Below are 15,961 nucleotides of genomic sequence, written 5' to 3' on the forward strand. Positions count from 1 at the left end.
AGACAAGCAAATTCAAGAATAAACAATTGCAAGGATTGCAACATTCTGTATACACATTAACGTACTTGAAGCAGTTTAGAATATAGCACATTGCTGAATACACATGAAGACTGAGTTCGCTTGGTGCCATCTCGATGACACTCTCGATAGACAATTTCTCACTAACGAATCAGTATTAATATTAATTTTAGAGAGGTATTATGGAGCATTATGAAGCATTATGAGAAATTAAGGAATAATAAAAGAGCACCGAAGATATGATATAATAATCTTTTGAAGTTAAGTTGAAAGGGGACATCAACTAACGGGTGATTAGATCCATCTGCGTAAAAGTTAGAGGAAATGGTTGTGACGGTAAAGCAACAATAAGCCAATTAAGGTAGAAAGCAGAATAATTGTCAAAAATATGTACACGGGGCCGAGTTGTTCAAATACGTTGGACAGAATTGCCAAAGCAACTTGTCCGATGCAGACGCCTGTTTGCGAAACAATTGCATAAAGGGAAAAAAAGCGAGCTTCGCGTCCCTTGGGCAATAATTGTGAAAAAATGGATCGACAATAGGTATGCAATCCTCCGACCATGAAACCCAAAAAGATTGTCACAGCATACGCATCTGCGATACTCGTGAAACCGATTTGAGGACCAGTGAAAGGAAGGTCACCAATCAAACCATACAATGGAGCAAGGGGCAAAACAAATGCGGCAAGAATAACTGTTTGCAAGGAACTAAGATTGAGAGACTTGGTGAGTGTGGGGAATCCAAGAGTGCCGAATATAGCAAGAAGTGTAAAGGAAGAAATCGTAATTAAGAGCTGAAAGTTAGACATACCAAGATACGCTCGACTGTAGATGACAATAGCCGACAAACTTGTTTGCAAAGCACAGACCAAAAACATACGAGAAAACAAGAAGATTCGAACGGCCGGAATTTCCATAGCATGTTTGAGTGATTGAAAAGATTCGGACCAGCTGCCAAACAAGAGAGAGAAAAACGATCTTGAAGCCGTTTGTTCTACAGGAGTTTTCAAAAACAAAGCAAGTGGAATACTTGAGAGCAGCAACCAGACGGCGGTGATAAGCACACCGTTTCTCAAAAGTGTTTTTTCAAAATAATTAAAGTACGACAAGAACACATAGACAATCTGGAAGATAAGTGTTGAGGAAAAATAAACGCAGAAGGCCCAACTAGAAAGCTTAGTCGAGAGGGCCGTATGAAAGTGCTCCTCAGGGTGTTTCGCATCTAAAACCACACTGTTTTCCAAGAGCACTGGACCCTCTTCGTCTGTTGCACATTCTTCATCTCCCTCGGACGATGACGAAGAGGCTTCCTCAAGGATGCTTCCAGCATCGTTACGACGAAGATAATGGAGATCAGGATTATGGGAATGTCGTACTAAAATGGGTAAGAAGGAATCGTAAATAGAACCACACAGCACGTTGGAAACATCTGCAAATATAAAAAGGAGGATGTGTAACTCGTAAAGGTGACTCGGAAGCATTGCAATCGCTAAGGAGCTGATAACACCAGTAATTGTGAACAGAACGACGATTTTTTTCCGGTTATCGCGATAATCCGATATAGCGCCGACCGTGAACATTGCCAATACTTGAATAAATGTGGAAATAGCACCTGCTACAAAAACCAAAGAGTTTGTATTAACCCACGAGAGTCCAAACAACTGAACGACGCATGGTTCCGTTGGAGAAACAGAGCACTGTGTAACAAGATCGCTTTCTAAGACACCATGCTTGTGTGCATTTTGCATTAGCAGCAACGGGTTCAAAAAACCAACAGAGAAAACACCCTGAGGGCCACTTCCTGATCCATAAGCTAACCAACCAAAGATATGTTTTGCTGTAGTGATAAATGGCTCCAAGGGACCGGCAGACTGGAGAAGCGGCGTACGGACGTTTGCTGGCATGGCTAATGGAAAACCGATTTCAGCTTTTCACCGAGGAACACAGTGAGAATTGCTGCTTTAAAAGCTAAGTGGTATAGTAATAAACAAGGACGGAGCTGGTTGCCAGAACTCTCTGACGTAGGTAACGAGATGGGAGCAAGCGAAAAACCGAAACTAACAAGCACTCGTTAACCGATTCAGACTTAAAGATGTCTATTTTGTGGCTAGCAAATACAAATCCGCAAGATTTAGCTTGCAATATTGCGCGCAAACAGTCTAGAAAACCACGTGTGCGACATTTTGCCTCTCATAACTCGCCGGTTGCCGTAGCAAAAAGGGTGAACTTTAGGACGTTTAAGACATTTCGTTTAGCAGTCATGTTACCAACTTGTTCACCTATATAAGCTAGTTTTCAACGACTGTCGATTTCATAGTCATAAATGTATTATTTGAGAAATAGAGTTTCAGTAATGCCGCTTAAGGTTTCGCAGCAGGAATTCTTAAGATCAGGGAAATGGAATGAGGCAATGAGCTGAAGAGCGTTAGCAGGGGTAATATACGGATAGCTTTTAGTGTGGGCTTTGCCGATCGCCTTAAGTCAGGGATCGATTTACTTGACTTATGGTTATTTCGACATTGATAGCTTGAGCTGCTAGGCCCGGTTGATACACCTCTCTTTTAAGCAAGCTTGCTTAACAGTTTGCGGAATATAGATTCTGTTTAAGAGTGAATTCGCTAGGTCGTTTAAGATTGTTTGTGCGAAAGCCCTAAGACTATATAAATGAGTTCCATAATAAAAGTTGTTAGAGCTGTACCGTACTATGGGTTATAAGCCTCGACAGTATTGTTTATTCCGTCGAATTGATTATTGTAGTGTTAATCTAATTTAATTCAAGACCTGTCGGCTCAAGCCGAAATGATCATAAACAAGTTCGGATTATATTCACAACATGAAGCTTTCAATATGAAATCAGACTACACACACACTTTCAAACGCTTCAGGTTACAAAACGACTTGTTTGATTATTTCTAAAAAGGAAGAAAAGAGGGGAATAAGGAACGGGGGAATTCTGAACGTGATGCAAAAGGGATAAGGAAATAGGCGTCGTAGATGATCGTGTGAGATAAACATGCAAATGTAGGAAACCGAAAGGAAGTAGAAAAGGAAAAGGAAACCAGGTAACAAGAAGTAAAACAGAAAACGACTATTCGACGACAGATTGTCATTGAAGAAGAAACGAACCAATTAATAATTTGATTTCACCATTGCACGTATGCCTGTTGAGGCCTTTCGTGACGAAGAAGATCGTTCTCGCCAATGTGCTGATGAACCAGAACCTCGAGATCGTCCACGAGTAGAACGAGACGTAGTTTTCCGTACGCCTCTGCCTCGAGTAGAAGTTCTCGTAGATCGCTTACTTGACGATGATGGCTTAACGAGTGTTTGTGAATTCATAAAATTCAATATGCTCTGGCGTTCGCCATCATCCTCTTCTAAAGAGCTGGAGGGTTGGTAAAGGCTTTCACTGTCTGACGCAATATCGTGCTGCCAACCGTCTCTGGGTATATCATCAGCGTCCACATCGTACGCCTCGACAACGGTCCCCTGTCGACTTGATGAAAACTCTGTATCCGCAAGATTTTCCTCCTTCTCTGCGATATACTTTTCAATGACCTTTAAGAACTGTGGACCAACACGTTCAGCACGGTCACGCTGAATACCGTGTATGTTTGTAAGCTCAGAAATATTTCGAGGTAATTTCATGGCCATATCGACAAGCATGGTATCCGTAAAGTAATAGCTTACACGTACATCGTTTAATGCCATCAAGTTGCTCCTCAGCTGTTTAAGCTCAGCTAAACAACGGTTCATAACATCAATTTCGTAAGCTGTCATATTTTGCTGCATTGACAACTGGTCGAGATTAATGCGGGATGGAGGCTGCATGGGAGGTGCAGTTGTAGGCAGTTGAGAGTCATAGATTTCATCGGCAGTGTGAACAAAAGTTGACATGGTCGATTGTTTTTCCACAACCTGTCTCTGTAGAGGCCGTAATGGAAACGAATTTGATCTGGTCAATGTGCGAGCAGGGGCAGAGTTCGACGTCGAAGTTTCTTTGATTTCAAGAATTACTTTCTGTCTCCCTTGTAACACAGCATTAACAGTAGCCTGTCTCCCAGGGATAACATACGCGGATACGAAGCCACGTCTGTTCGCTTCCACACGTTCCATAAAAACACCTTCAGCGACGAGTTGATGGAAAAGACGTTCTGTATCACCCCGATTTAGGGTTTTACCATCACCGGCACCCTCAATACGATCCCATCCGTTCTCAACAATTCGTGCACTTCGACTGCCACGGAAGATATCCATGAGCTGGAGTAACGTAGTTTTTCCAGATATTCTTTTAAGTAAACCAATTGCTTTGATGGCGTAAGAAGACATATCTTTTTTGACATAAGTGGCTCCCTCGCAACATATGTCGCAACCTCTGTTACAAAGGGCTTTGTCAAAACTCTCACCGAAATAAGAAAGTATCTGTTTTCTTCGGCAATCTGACTTGTTTTCACAAAATTGGATGACCTGCCGAAGCATTTGACGTTGACGTTCCTTGGTCTCAGCATCACCTTCACCACTTGTAATAAGTTTCTGAAAAGTAATACTGTCTTTGTAACTGTAAAACATAATACAATGAGCGGGTTTACCATCGCGACCAGCGCGTCCAGTTTCTTGATAATAACCTTCCAAAGACTTAGGGAAACTATGGTGAATAACGTAGCGTACATCACCTTTATCAACACCCATACCAAAGGCAATGGTTGCGACGATGACTTTGTATATACCGGCTTGCCAAGAACTTTGGATGCGTTGACGTTCGGCTTTATCTAAACCAGCATGGTAATGCCAAGCTTTTAATCCGTACTCATTCCGAAGTTTTGCAGCAACTTGTTCACAGGATGTACGAGACAAACAGTAAATGATTCCGGATTGATCAAGACGGCCGTTACTGATGAAACGGTGCATTTCAGCAAACACATCCTTTTTGGGCTTTATTTCGTAGTAAAGGTTTGGTCTATTGAAACTCGATTTCATCTCGATACAGTTCTCCATTCGTAATGTGGTGATCACATCCTTTTTGACGATTTCATTTGCTGTGGCTGTAAGCGCCATCACCGGAACACCTCTGTACTTGTCACGAAGTATACCCAATTGCTTATAGTCAGGCCGAAAGTCGTGTCCCCAATGACTCACACAGTGTGCCTCATCAATGACGATCCGGGCAAGGAGCTTTCGAGTATATAAGCTTTCGAGAACACGGGAAATAGCACCATTGCTAGCCAGACCTTCTGGGGTTACGTATAATAATTTAACTTGAACCTTCTTAGCCATAAGAAACGATATCACTTGCTTTCTCTCATCCGATGGTTGTTCGCCACTGAGAGGTAGAGCAGGAATATTAAGCTTTCTCAAATGCTCAAGTTGATCTTGCATTAAAGATAGCAGTGGAGAGATGACAAGAGTTACGCCACGAGAATTACCGGTTTCCATAACGGCTGGTAACTGGTAGCACAATGACTTACCTCCGCCAGTTGGCATCAAGACGAACACGTCTTTACCTGCAAGAGTGCCGTTAATGGCCTCTATTTGATTCTTCCGGAAGCCTTTCAACTGGAACTTGGTCCGTAAGGTGTGCATGAGTTCTCGGGACCAAGGATATGACATTTGTGGATCATTAGGAGACGGAATAATAACGTTATGCGCTACATCACCATCCTTAGTCCCAGAATCGTGTGCAGAAGAAGCAGCATTGGCTGTTGCCATATGAGAATTAGCTGGAGGCAAGTTTTGTAGCGAATTGTTAATGCTCGTTTGCTGTGCTAATGGTACATCGACGGAACTATCGTCGTCATCATCATCATCAATAAGTATCACATCTCCAAGATCAGGCGGCGTGACATCCTCGATATGGTCATGTGTTGACGAAGGGAAATTTGAGTCAAAGTCTATATCATCAAACTCCTCAACTTCAGGAAAAGATACGTTTTCTTTTACGGGCAGGGTATTAGCTTGAGCGGGAGTAGCAGCGATTGTCTCCCTTTCATTGTAATTTGTGGGGGGGAAACGTGAAGCGAGCGTTGTAGACGGTGAATTCGTCAATTCTCTAACAGGGAAATGGTCTGGTACAGCAACAGAAGAGGTAATACTTTGTATCTGATGTGCTTCATCAAATAGCGTTGGTGATACGACCTGTGAATTATTGGCAGAATTACTTCCAAGAGCTCGCTTGACAGCAGTAATCTTTTCAGACATGACGGCTCGTTTAGCAATCCACACTTGTACCTTAGAAGAGCCAGGATCACGCTCCATTTGCTCAATTATTCGGTCTGAAAGTTCGCTTTTTTCATCTCGCAATACTTCCAAGTACTGATGAAGTTGTTGCAGAGACCAGCCCGAGAAATTGCTGTCGTTATTTGTGGATATAGTAGATGCTACATCGGTAGTCGTTTCTTTTGATAATGCTGCACGCACAGGAAAACCGGAAACAGAATTGGAGTAAGAGAAGACATCCGCGGTAGATAGGGTCTGCTGTTTGATTTTGGTTTGGGGATAGGTAGCAGAAGAGCACCCAGAGGACGGTATGGTTGGTGATTGCAAAGGAGGTAGTGGAGAAGAATTCGATTTTAAACATGCAACTCCGGTATCAGCTTGAGGATTGTCTTCAAAACACATCAGATTCTCTTTCTCCTCAGTTTTAACAGGATCACTTTTCGCATTAGAGGGCAAAGAAACATCACCTACTGTGCGCCGAGGAGGGTTTGCTTTAGCTAAATAATTCTCATGTTCATGCAAAAGACTCCCATCGCCCCGCTGCTGCATGTTTTTGGGCGGTAAAAAGACGTGCTCTTTTGCTAATGGTTCACTTTTATCTAAAAACGACATCTCCTGTTCTGCTGCACGCAAGAAATCCTCGTCAATGTCATCAAACTCCTCCGCATCAGAGTCCATGTGAGAAACGGTTTTCGAGTTCAATCCCGCATCAACCGTTCCAATTTCACTCAATCGTTTCTTAGGAGCAGCAGGGCTTCTTATTGCCTCTGGATATGCTCGTTTCTTTGACGATTCATTTTCAACCACATCACAAGTCAAATCAATTGCATGTGAGTCATCAAAATCATCAAAGAAAGAAGTCTCTGGATCACTAATAGATGCTTCTGCCTTGGTAGCTGGGGCCTTTGGAATAACCGGTACGTTCGTGTTGAAAGTATCGAAAGTCAATGTCGGTAAGGAAGATGTATTTGGGCTTATTTTCTGGGGCTTCTCACGAAAAAACCATTCTAGATGTTGTTTAATGTTTGTTTTCGTTGTAGCCATAGTAAACGAAAGATAAAACCTGAAGGTTTACTTTCATTTATTAACTAGCAGGTCACCGAAATGTACAAATAACATATGCAATTCACCCAGTATACAGCCTGAAAGCCTGCTCCTTTAGAAAGACGCGTATATTTTATTGACAATTATTGCCAAACCGAAAAACGCAGCCCAATGATTATACTTAACGCGTTAGTGCAGTCGGTAGACGCCAACCATTACTACCAACACTTTCATGGTAGCCCAAAACCAGCTTCTTCGCTAAGCTCGCTTAAGCTTAAATAAAGTGATCACGAGAATGCTTAGGCTGCCGAAACCTCAATTGTGTGCACCACCCTTCCCTTCTTGCGCTCTTGACCAGAACCATTCACGCAGGTTTCGCCTCTCATCGGCTTTTGACGGGCTTTGCAGCTATTCCTGGGCTTTTTGTTTTTTTTGGGGGTTTATATATGGTGTATTTTTGTTAGGGAAAGAGGATTTATATATTGGGCGATAGACAAAATGTCAAAACAAGGATTAGCTGCTGCTGGTGCAGAAGAAAATGGCACTAAGTCAGGTCTTGTGAAAAGACCTAAAAAACATCAGAAAAAACGTCAGTCTGCAGAATTCCATGCTGTAGAGAGTACGAAGAAAACCGTCAATTTCTTGGATGATTCCGATCGCAAGTTGACAGATACGTCTTCAATCAGTAAGACAAGCGTCAAAGAAGTTGCCCGGCAATTACTGAAAAGTCGGATGGAACTTCCCATTTGGGATGCTAAAAATGCCTTGCTTAAGAAATTCCGAGACAACAGAGTGCTTATATTAGTTGGTGAAACAGGTTCTGGTAAGTCTACGCAAATTCCCCAGTTTATCAATGAGTGCGACTTTTCTCGGGAAGGCTGTGTTGCAATTACACAACCCCGTCGTGTTGCTGCTGTGAATCTTGCTCGTCGTGTAGCCCAGGAACAAGGTTCAAAGCTTGGTGATACAGTTGGTTACTCTATTCGTTTCGACGACTGTTCGAGTAGAAGCACCCGTATTAAATACATGACGGACGGTATGCTTCTTCGAGAACTTATCAACGACCCACTTCTATCGAATTACCATACAGTCATTCTCGACGAAGCTCATGAAAGAACTTTGCTTACAGATATGCTGCTTGGTTTCGTGAAAAAGATTATTAAGAAACGCCCAGCTCTCCGGGTCATCGTTATGAGTGCTACTTTAGACGCTGAGCGGTTTTCTGACTTCTTCGATGGTGCTGAAATTTGTTTCATCAGTGGTAGACAATACCCAGTACAGGTTCATTATACATATGCTCCTGAGGTTGATTATGTGGATGCTGCTCTTCGCAGTGTTTTCCAATTGCATACGCAGCTGCCCGCCGGCGACATTCTTGTGTTTTTAACAGGTCAAGATGAAATTGAAGCATTGGAGAGTGTCATAAAAGACTACTCTAAACAACTTCCACCGAATGTTCCACAGTTGCACGTGTGTCCATTATTTGCCAGTCTTCCTCAAGAACAACAGATGCAAGTCTTTCAGCCTGCCCCTCCGAATCATCGCAAGGTCGTCCTTGCGACCAATATTGCAGAAACATCAATTACAATTTCTGGAATCCGTTATGTAATTGATACAGGTTTAGCCAAAGTAAAGCAATACAATGCTCGTCTTGGTCTTGAAAGTTTGTCCGTCGCACCCATTTCTCAATCTGCGGCCCGTCAACGTGCTGGTCGTGCCGGTCGTGAGGCACCTGGCCAATGTTTTTGCTTGTATACGGAACAAGATTTTGAAAAAATGTCCAAAGAGACAATTCCAGAAATAAAACGTATCGATTTAGCTCAAGCTGTTCTTACACTTAAAGCGCGTGGTCAAGACGATGTAATTCATTTTGACTACATGGATCCCCCGTCTCGGGAGAGTTTAGCGCGTGCTTTGGAACACTTGTATTCTATTGGGGCTTTGGGTGATAATGGAAAAATTACTGATATTGGTTATCAAATGTCACTAATACCTTTGGTTCCTTCTTTAGCACGAGCATTGCTTAGTGCTGTGGAAAATGACTGTGTCGCTGAAGTCATCGACATTGTTTCTTGTCTATCAACCGATAGTTTGTTCGTTTCCCCACAAGATAAAAGAGAAGAGGCAAATGAAGCATGGAGCAAATTCCGGCATAAGTTGGGTGACCACCTGACAAGTCTAAATACTGTACGCCAGTATTTGTCGGTCAATGTTTCCGCTCGCAAGTCATGGTGTCAAAAGAATTTCATTAATAAGCGAGCTCTCAAAACGGTGTTGGACATTCGAAAACAGCTTCAAGAGCATGCAAACCGTGCTGGATGGAATTGTACTGCCAACGATAATTACAACGCTGAAAGTGTACTTTGTTCATTCCTTCATGGCTATATAACCAACACCGCTCTGTTGCATCCTGATGGCTCTTACAAAACAGTCATTGGCAATCAAAATGTTTCCATTCATCCTTCTTCTACTCTCTTTGGTAAAAAAGTTGAATCTATAATGTATCACGAATCTGTGTTTACTACAAAACCGTATGCACGCGGTGTTACTGCTATCCATGCGTCTTGGTTAACAGAGGTTGCACCTCATTACCTGGGTCGCCAATCAGCGTGATTCGATGTTCGACGTTCATTATGCCGCAGCATAATCAAAGCTGATGGCTTGAAAATACTAAAGTGATAGTTTATCATAAAATTATCTCAAATATTGTCTTTGTGTACTGCACAGGGAAAATGATACTTATAGTTATTCACTTATTATTGTAGATCGTCTATACAAGATTAATGCAGCCGAAGACCAAATTGATTAAAAGAGTACTGTAGACTAAAAGAAAAATCTGAATCATGACTCTTTAAAGATGGTTCGTTAGTCATTATTCTCGTAACTTGTTATAAATACTGGTCCGGTCAGTGTTATTAGTTATACTGAGTTTTTGCCTCATTTCTCTCGAGAACTAAAACTCTTCACGACCATCCACAAACGGGCTTCTGTCGATATTTCTCATTAAACGGTTAAGCTGTGACCCCGAATTTACTCAGAAGAAACATGGTTCACGAATGTCTAAAGGATAGCACATCTGCAAGTTCGGAGGAACAGTTTGATCCCTCGTTTAAATTGGATGAGTTTTCTCGATATGGACGACAGATGTTGCTTCCTGAAATAGGTTTTTCAGGTATTTTTCTTTTTATTTCGTTACTGAGTACTCGTAATATATAACCTCTGTTTTTACGAGTTCATAACTTTAATTGTTCTTTTATTTTTTATATCGAAAATACTAACACTTATTAGGACAAAAAGCTTTCAAACAAACATCTGTTGTCGTTATTGGAGCCGGTGGGCTTGGTTGTCCCGCGTTGCAGTATTTGACTGCGGCAGGAATTGGCCATATCGGAATTGTTGATGGTGATGTAGTCGATTCAAGCAATTTACATCGGCAAGTAATTCATTCAACGAGCAGAAAAGGATTGCCTAAAGTCTATTCTGCCAGGCAATTTTGCCAAGACTTGAATCCTAATGTCAAAGTTACTTGCTTTTACGAAAATGTTTCTGTTGAGAACATTTTCGATATCATTCGTAATTTCGATGTTGTCCTCGATTGTACGGACAATCAAATGACTAGATATCTGTTGTCAGATGCTTGTGTTCTGTCCGGTAAGCCTCTTGTTTCTGCTTCAGCTGTTCAACTTGAGGGCCAGTTGCTTGTATACAACTTCGAGAATGGACCCTGCTATCGTTGCATGTTTCCACAACCGACACCTGCCGCCAGCTTGATGAGCTGTTCAAGTGCTGGCGTCTTTGGCCCCATTGTCGGTGTTATTGGCGTCATGCAGGCTTTAGAGACATTAAAACTTATTCTGCGTATTCACAAAGCTGGAGATGTGGAACCTTTTCAGCCTACTATGCTGCTCTTTAACGGCTTCAGAACGCCTCAATGGAAATCTGTTCGCATCCGTGGCCGACAAGCTTCTTGTACTGCCTGTGGTCCGTCTGCTCGACTTTCGAAAGAGTTCATGCAAAAGCAAGCAAACGAGTATCTAAGCATGTGTGGTGACAATTCTGGAGCTACTTTAGAGCCAATTGAAAGGATATCAGTACATGAACTCACAGACATTCTTGCGACGCGCAAGGATGTTATGTTACTAGACGTGAGACCCGCGGTACAATATGGAATATGCAGACTTCCTGTATTCCGTAATGTTCCTATTGCAGAATTGGACACAGTGAAAGATGTCTCTGGTGAAATTTGTGTCATTTGCAGAACAGGCACAAGTTCACAAAAGGCTGTTCGCCTCTTAAAAAAATTGAATCCTGCCGCAAAAATTTACGATGTAATCGGAGGTCTCTCTGCCTGGTCAAAGCAGATTGACCCCAAGTTCCCTACTTATTAAGTATGCTCTTCCTTTTTTTGGTACTATATTGGTCATTTGTTTTAATAGTATATACAATAATAAAAAGACAGAATGCACAATTCACTATTAATGAAAAATTGTATATGCAAGAACGGGACGTAAGAAAGGATGGTAAAGAGACGGTACTGAGAAAAGGACGTTAAGAAAGCGGATTGAGCATACTCGGGCATATCCAAAAAGAGTACATTAGACAAGTTCATTAGCGGACGGGACGCTATCGATTAGTGGTTGCTCAAGTGCCGAGGCAAAACCTGGATGCACATAAGGAGTAGCGGAACCGGAGGAAGAACTCTCGCGAGTACGCGCAATTGGATGTGCTTGTTCACGTTGGATGTAATACAGCGACACAAAGTTCATGGCAGGAGAAATCATTTTGAAGAAATTATAAGAAGACGCCAACGTAAATATTAGTAATGGAGCAATGACTGTACTTAACCAGTAAGCACGGCGTAGACTCATAAGTCCCATCATTGTCATTTGCATTATAGCACAGCTCATAACCATTCGTTGGAAGATCGTACTCCACAATTGTCCCGTAGAATGTTGAGGATGCTCCATGGCGTAAATTAGCTCGTATTTGTACACGATGAATCCCATGGTGAAATAAATAAGCCCGAAAACGAGAATAAGCGGTGAAATAATGCTGTAGCAAAGACATATCAGCATTATGAATAAAGGCTGGGGGAGGTAAATGCCGTAACTAAACGAATCGGGCTGTTGAAGAGATTTGTAGTCACGCAAAGTACGTGCCCGCCAACGTCGCACAGCAAAGGAGAACAGGTTTCCAAATTGTGCAAGTCGGAAAGGCAGCATACCTATTCCTTGCAGAACAATCAGATCAATGAAGAACTGAGCCTGCTTAGGCAAACGGTTGGCAAGCAATATTGCGAACTGAGTAGCGTCATGTGCCCAGCTCCATATGTTAGACGTTCCAGCAATAATGTAAACGAGAAAGAAGTTCACAAACAGATAAGCATAATTTTTGCCCACTGTGTAGATCTCTTCTTCTCCGCGAGAACTGAAACCTTGCATCCGTGACAACCACCGAAACAGAAAAGGCGAAAAATTGATGAACAACGAATAAACAAGAGTAGGCAGGAAGGTTTGAATCAAAGTACGCATGAACGGAACATCTTCCAGAAGACGCGCAAGAGACGGCCATAGCTTACGAATTGTATCGATGTTTATGAGAACGGCAATGGCACCGACTGGTACAGTCCAAAGAAGAATTAGCAACAGTGTAATAACGGAAACAAACCAAGACTGAAAAAATCTATGCCAACGGCCCATATACGTATTATGCCATTGCACGTCCTGAGGTGAAGGAGCAAGAATGATGTGCAGACCCATCAAGCTTTTCATGTCAATGTGCGTCTGTGCAGCGATCTGAGCACTAGCCATAGACTCGAATGTAACAAAAGCCTGGCCTGTCGCTGTAAAATCAACATGATGGGCAGCATCGAGTCTCTTATCACACTTGTATAATTTGGCACTGTAGTAGTCAATGGCGTCAATCTTTTTTCCACAACATTTGAAGAAATGCGAACGGATGAGTGGACGACAAAGACGATACTCGGCAGCAGCAAGAAGTGAAGAACTCTCATTGTAGCTGTTATTAGCTACTGGTGACGAAATATCGTATGCAGAAGATGCTACGGGGAGTCCAAGCCTTTCACAGTTCCGCAAGTATTTTGCCCAATAGTACTCAAGAGAGTGCATGTACCGATTACGATTGGAAAGTATTTTGTCCATTAAAGTGTAGTTACGGCAAATGCAGATTCGTTCGACCGTACCGATTTTAAGGTCGTTCAAATAACGTTTTAGAGCCAATTCACTGCGAAGCTCTGGCGGTAATCCAGAAACTAACACGGTACGGTCAGTTAAACGTGTCTGCCGAGCTAAGTACGTTTGACGTATGTCGGCGATTTGTTTTGTAGAAGCAAAGAGAACGTATAAAAGAAATATCGAGATAATGTAGGTGAATGCAACATACAAATACAGAAAACCATCACCTTTTTGGGCAAAACCAGGCCACTCGGAAATTTCGTCGTATTTTCGGCGGAAAAAATCAATAATAGAAAAGAATCCAGACACCTTTACACCTTCTGTGGAACTCGTGGACACAAAGGTGATATTACCAAATGCATCATCGCGAAAGTACTTGTTTACAGGAATAATAACGGTGACGCCTAAAAGCGATGCAAAGGATAAGAACTTCATTGCCATTCGAAAGAAAAGAAGGAAGACGAAACCATCTAAACCAGCACATTGCTGGACCGTTGCATCAGGAATGCGAATTAAATCCACGACCCACTTCCACAACGACGTGGAGAGCTCTGGTAATTGTAAACCGAGCAACGTTGACCGAGCTGCGTATAATTCTGACCATCGTCGGCGTAATAGACAGAAGAAAGTAATAGCCGTACTACCCAAGGCAAACGCAAGCCAAAACTGGGTGCGAAGATCACTAGAAGGACCTAAGCAGATTATGTTAGTGAGATGAACGGGAATAAAAACATGTGGAATGAGGAAGAGTGGGTGAGAAAAGAGAGAGAAACGAAAAATGGTTTAAAGTCGACGATAAACAATTACAACTAAAACAGACGTTTCAGTATGTCACCATAAAGGAGAAGAAAGTCCAATACTTTTAAAAGAGAATACAATGTTGATACAGTTTAGGAGACGCACAACGTCCTGACTACTCGTTTGTCCGAAATGCGCCAAACATGCACCGAATTTCATCTAGAGAACTTAAAATCCAATCTGCTTCTCACGCAGTCGAGTAATGGTTTCTTCTCATGTCCTGTCGGGCGATTGGTTGCTCAGGATCACAGTTAAGACGTTAAGTCTTTTCACTCCTTGCATAGATAGACCCAGTCGGTCTCTCTCCTTGCTTATCACCACCACATACCAACTTACGTACTCATTCTGGGATCTCCACCGGGCTCATCAGTATCTTGGAGTTGAGTAAACATTGTCAAGTGAGGTGAAGAGGGAAGCAGACAAACTGTCGCAGAGTTGTCGTAGTTGCCGCGACTTCGCAACTTCCAACATTAACAACCAACGCTACAATAAACACTCAGCACTTAGACGTACTGCCTGTTAATGGAACCTACAAACAAAGAAGTTTGGGACGATTCCGACCTTCGTCGCTCGTACGAGTTGGCGTTGGAGGAGTACAACAAGTACCACAGTCTTCAGGCAGCAGGGGCGGGGAAAAAGTCACCGACCGAGGTGACCGAAGACAACACCGAACTGGCCGATGTGTCAGTCACCAATTCCCCGGAGAAAGCCGAAGAAGGTGAAATTGAGGACGGCGAAGTCGGTGATTTTAGCGAATCACGTGGCACGGAGAAAAGCCAGAATGCGGAGAAGGTGACAAGTTCACCGACTAATCTCCCTGGGGGTAACCCTGAGCCCGGCTCGGTTGGAGCACTTCCGACCCCCCCGCCGCCGCTACCACTTCAGGGTCTTTCCTATGACGAAGCTTACCGCAACCTGCTGATGAGCTGGTATTATGCAGGATACTACGCTGGCTATGTTCAAGGAATACAGACGACCAATTCCTCAAAATAAAACAAGATACCTGTGCTGCAATGCAAGGAGTTGTAAATAGGATGAAATGTACGCGAGACCAACAGAGAATCAAGCTGAAGAGCCAATCAGGCGATTTAGAACTGATGCTCAAAAGATGAATAAGAATGGACAAAACAAAAACGGCATAATTATTTATCTGTAAAACTAAAATCTCCTGTTTCATTCAATATAAGTGAACAACGGATACAACAAAAACCAAAAAGACTATGCACCAAAGTTGCCTTCCGCGCAAAAGAAAGAGCATTACGTCAAGTGTCTCCCGCCCCGCCGGAACACAATTAAGCTAACGGACCAATGGCAGACTGATAGAAAACACACCGGTACTGCAGAGCAGCTTTACCGAAAAACATCCCTCGGGCACTTCGCTTCCTGGGTGAATCAAGAGTCATCTCGAGCGACAATCCCATAGTGTGAAAGTAGAAGAAAAACTAGCTTCTGAGGCCTTAGTCTATACGACCTCTATAAGATAATCTATCAATCTCTTCACAAGCGCTCCCCCTCATTTGTCTTGTTTCAATCCGTGTTAACCGTCCAGTCCCAAGTCGCTACACAACACAAAGCATTCCCCACCATAATTACGTCATTTTTCTGTGTGGGGAAATTGGCATGTCAGTATGATATAATACATTCGCACGCGAGTTGCATTACGTGCGTGACTGGTAGGCTTCTCAAAAATGAC

The 15,961-nt window shown here is 42.7% G+C and overlaps 6 protein-coding genes across 6 annotated transcripts; 3 read left to right on the forward strand and 3 right to left on the reverse strand.

Annotated features, from left to right (window-relative positions):
- Positions 1-70: 70 nt before the first annotated feature.
- SJAG_03899 (vacuolar amino acid efflux transporter Atg22) lies at positions 71-2,555 on the reverse strand. The gene has a single exon (XM_002174990.2). The coding sequence runs from the start codon at positions 1,921-1,923 to the stop codon at positions 334-336; it is 1,590 nt and encodes a 529-aa protein (XP_002175026.1). The 5' UTR covers positions 1,924-2,555; the 3' UTR covers positions 71-333.
- A 593-nt stretch (positions 2,556-3,148) lies between these two features.
- SJAG_03898 (RecQ type DNA helicase Rqh1) lies at positions 3,149-7,276 on the reverse strand (the record flags this gene model as incomplete). The annotated part of the gene is made up of 2 exons (XM_002174989.1): positions 3,149-6,393; positions 6,670-7,276. 2 exons carry the CDS (start codon positions 7,274-7,276, stop codon positions 3,149-3,151), a joined length of 3,852 nt encoding a protein of 1,283 aa, XP_002175025.1.
- Positions 7,277-7,621: 345 nt separating this feature from the next.
- Positions 7,622-10,075, forward strand: SJAG_03897 (ATP-dependent RNA helicase Prh1). Its single transcript, XM_002174988.2, has one exon. The coding sequence runs from the start codon at positions 7,775-7,777 to the stop codon at positions 9,887-9,889; it is 2,115 nt and encodes a 704-aa protein (XP_002175024.1). The 5' UTR covers positions 7,622-7,774; the 3' UTR covers positions 9,890-10,075.
- Positions 10,076-10,173: 98 nt separating this feature from the next.
- On the forward strand, positions 10,174-11,781 carry SJAG_03896 (URM1 activating enzyme). The gene is made up of 2 exons (XM_002174987.2): positions 10,174-10,448; positions 10,565-11,781. The coding sequence occupies exons 1-2, from the start codon at positions 10,322-10,324 to the stop codon at positions 11,662-11,664; spliced, it is 1,227 nt and encodes a 408-aa protein (XP_002175023.1). The 5' UTR covers positions 10,174-10,321; the 3' UTR covers positions 11,665-11,781.
- SJAG_03895 (DUF221 family protein) lies at positions 11,645-14,892 on the reverse strand. Its single transcript, XM_002174986.2, has 2 exons — positions 14,609-14,892; positions 11,645-14,162 (listed from the first exon to the last, which is right to left on the reverse strand). The coding sequence occupies exons 1-2, from the start codon at positions 14,658-14,660 to the stop codon at positions 11,872-11,874; spliced, it is 2,343 nt and encodes a 780-aa protein (XP_002175022.2). The 5' UTR covers positions 14,661-14,892; the 3' UTR covers positions 11,645-11,871.
- On the forward strand, positions 14,519-15,782 carry SJAG_03894 (SMN family protein Smn1). Its single transcript, XM_002174985.2, has one exon. The coding sequence runs from the start codon at positions 14,791-14,793 to the stop codon at positions 15,259-15,261; it is 471 nt and encodes a 156-aa protein (XP_002175021.1). The 5' UTR covers positions 14,519-14,790; the 3' UTR covers positions 15,262-15,782.
- The last annotated feature ends 179 nt before the right edge of the window (positions 15,783-15,961 follow it).

The sequence above is a fragment of the Schizosaccharomyces japonicus genome (assembly GCF_000149845.2).
Source record: "Schizosaccharomyces japonicus yFS275 unplaced genomic scaffold supercont5.2, whole genome shotgun sequence".
In the NCBI taxonomy this organism is placed as follows: Eukaryota; Fungi; Ascomycota; class Schizosaccharomycetes; order Schizosaccharomycetales; family Schizosaccharomycetaceae; genus Schizosaccharomyces; species Schizosaccharomyces japonicus.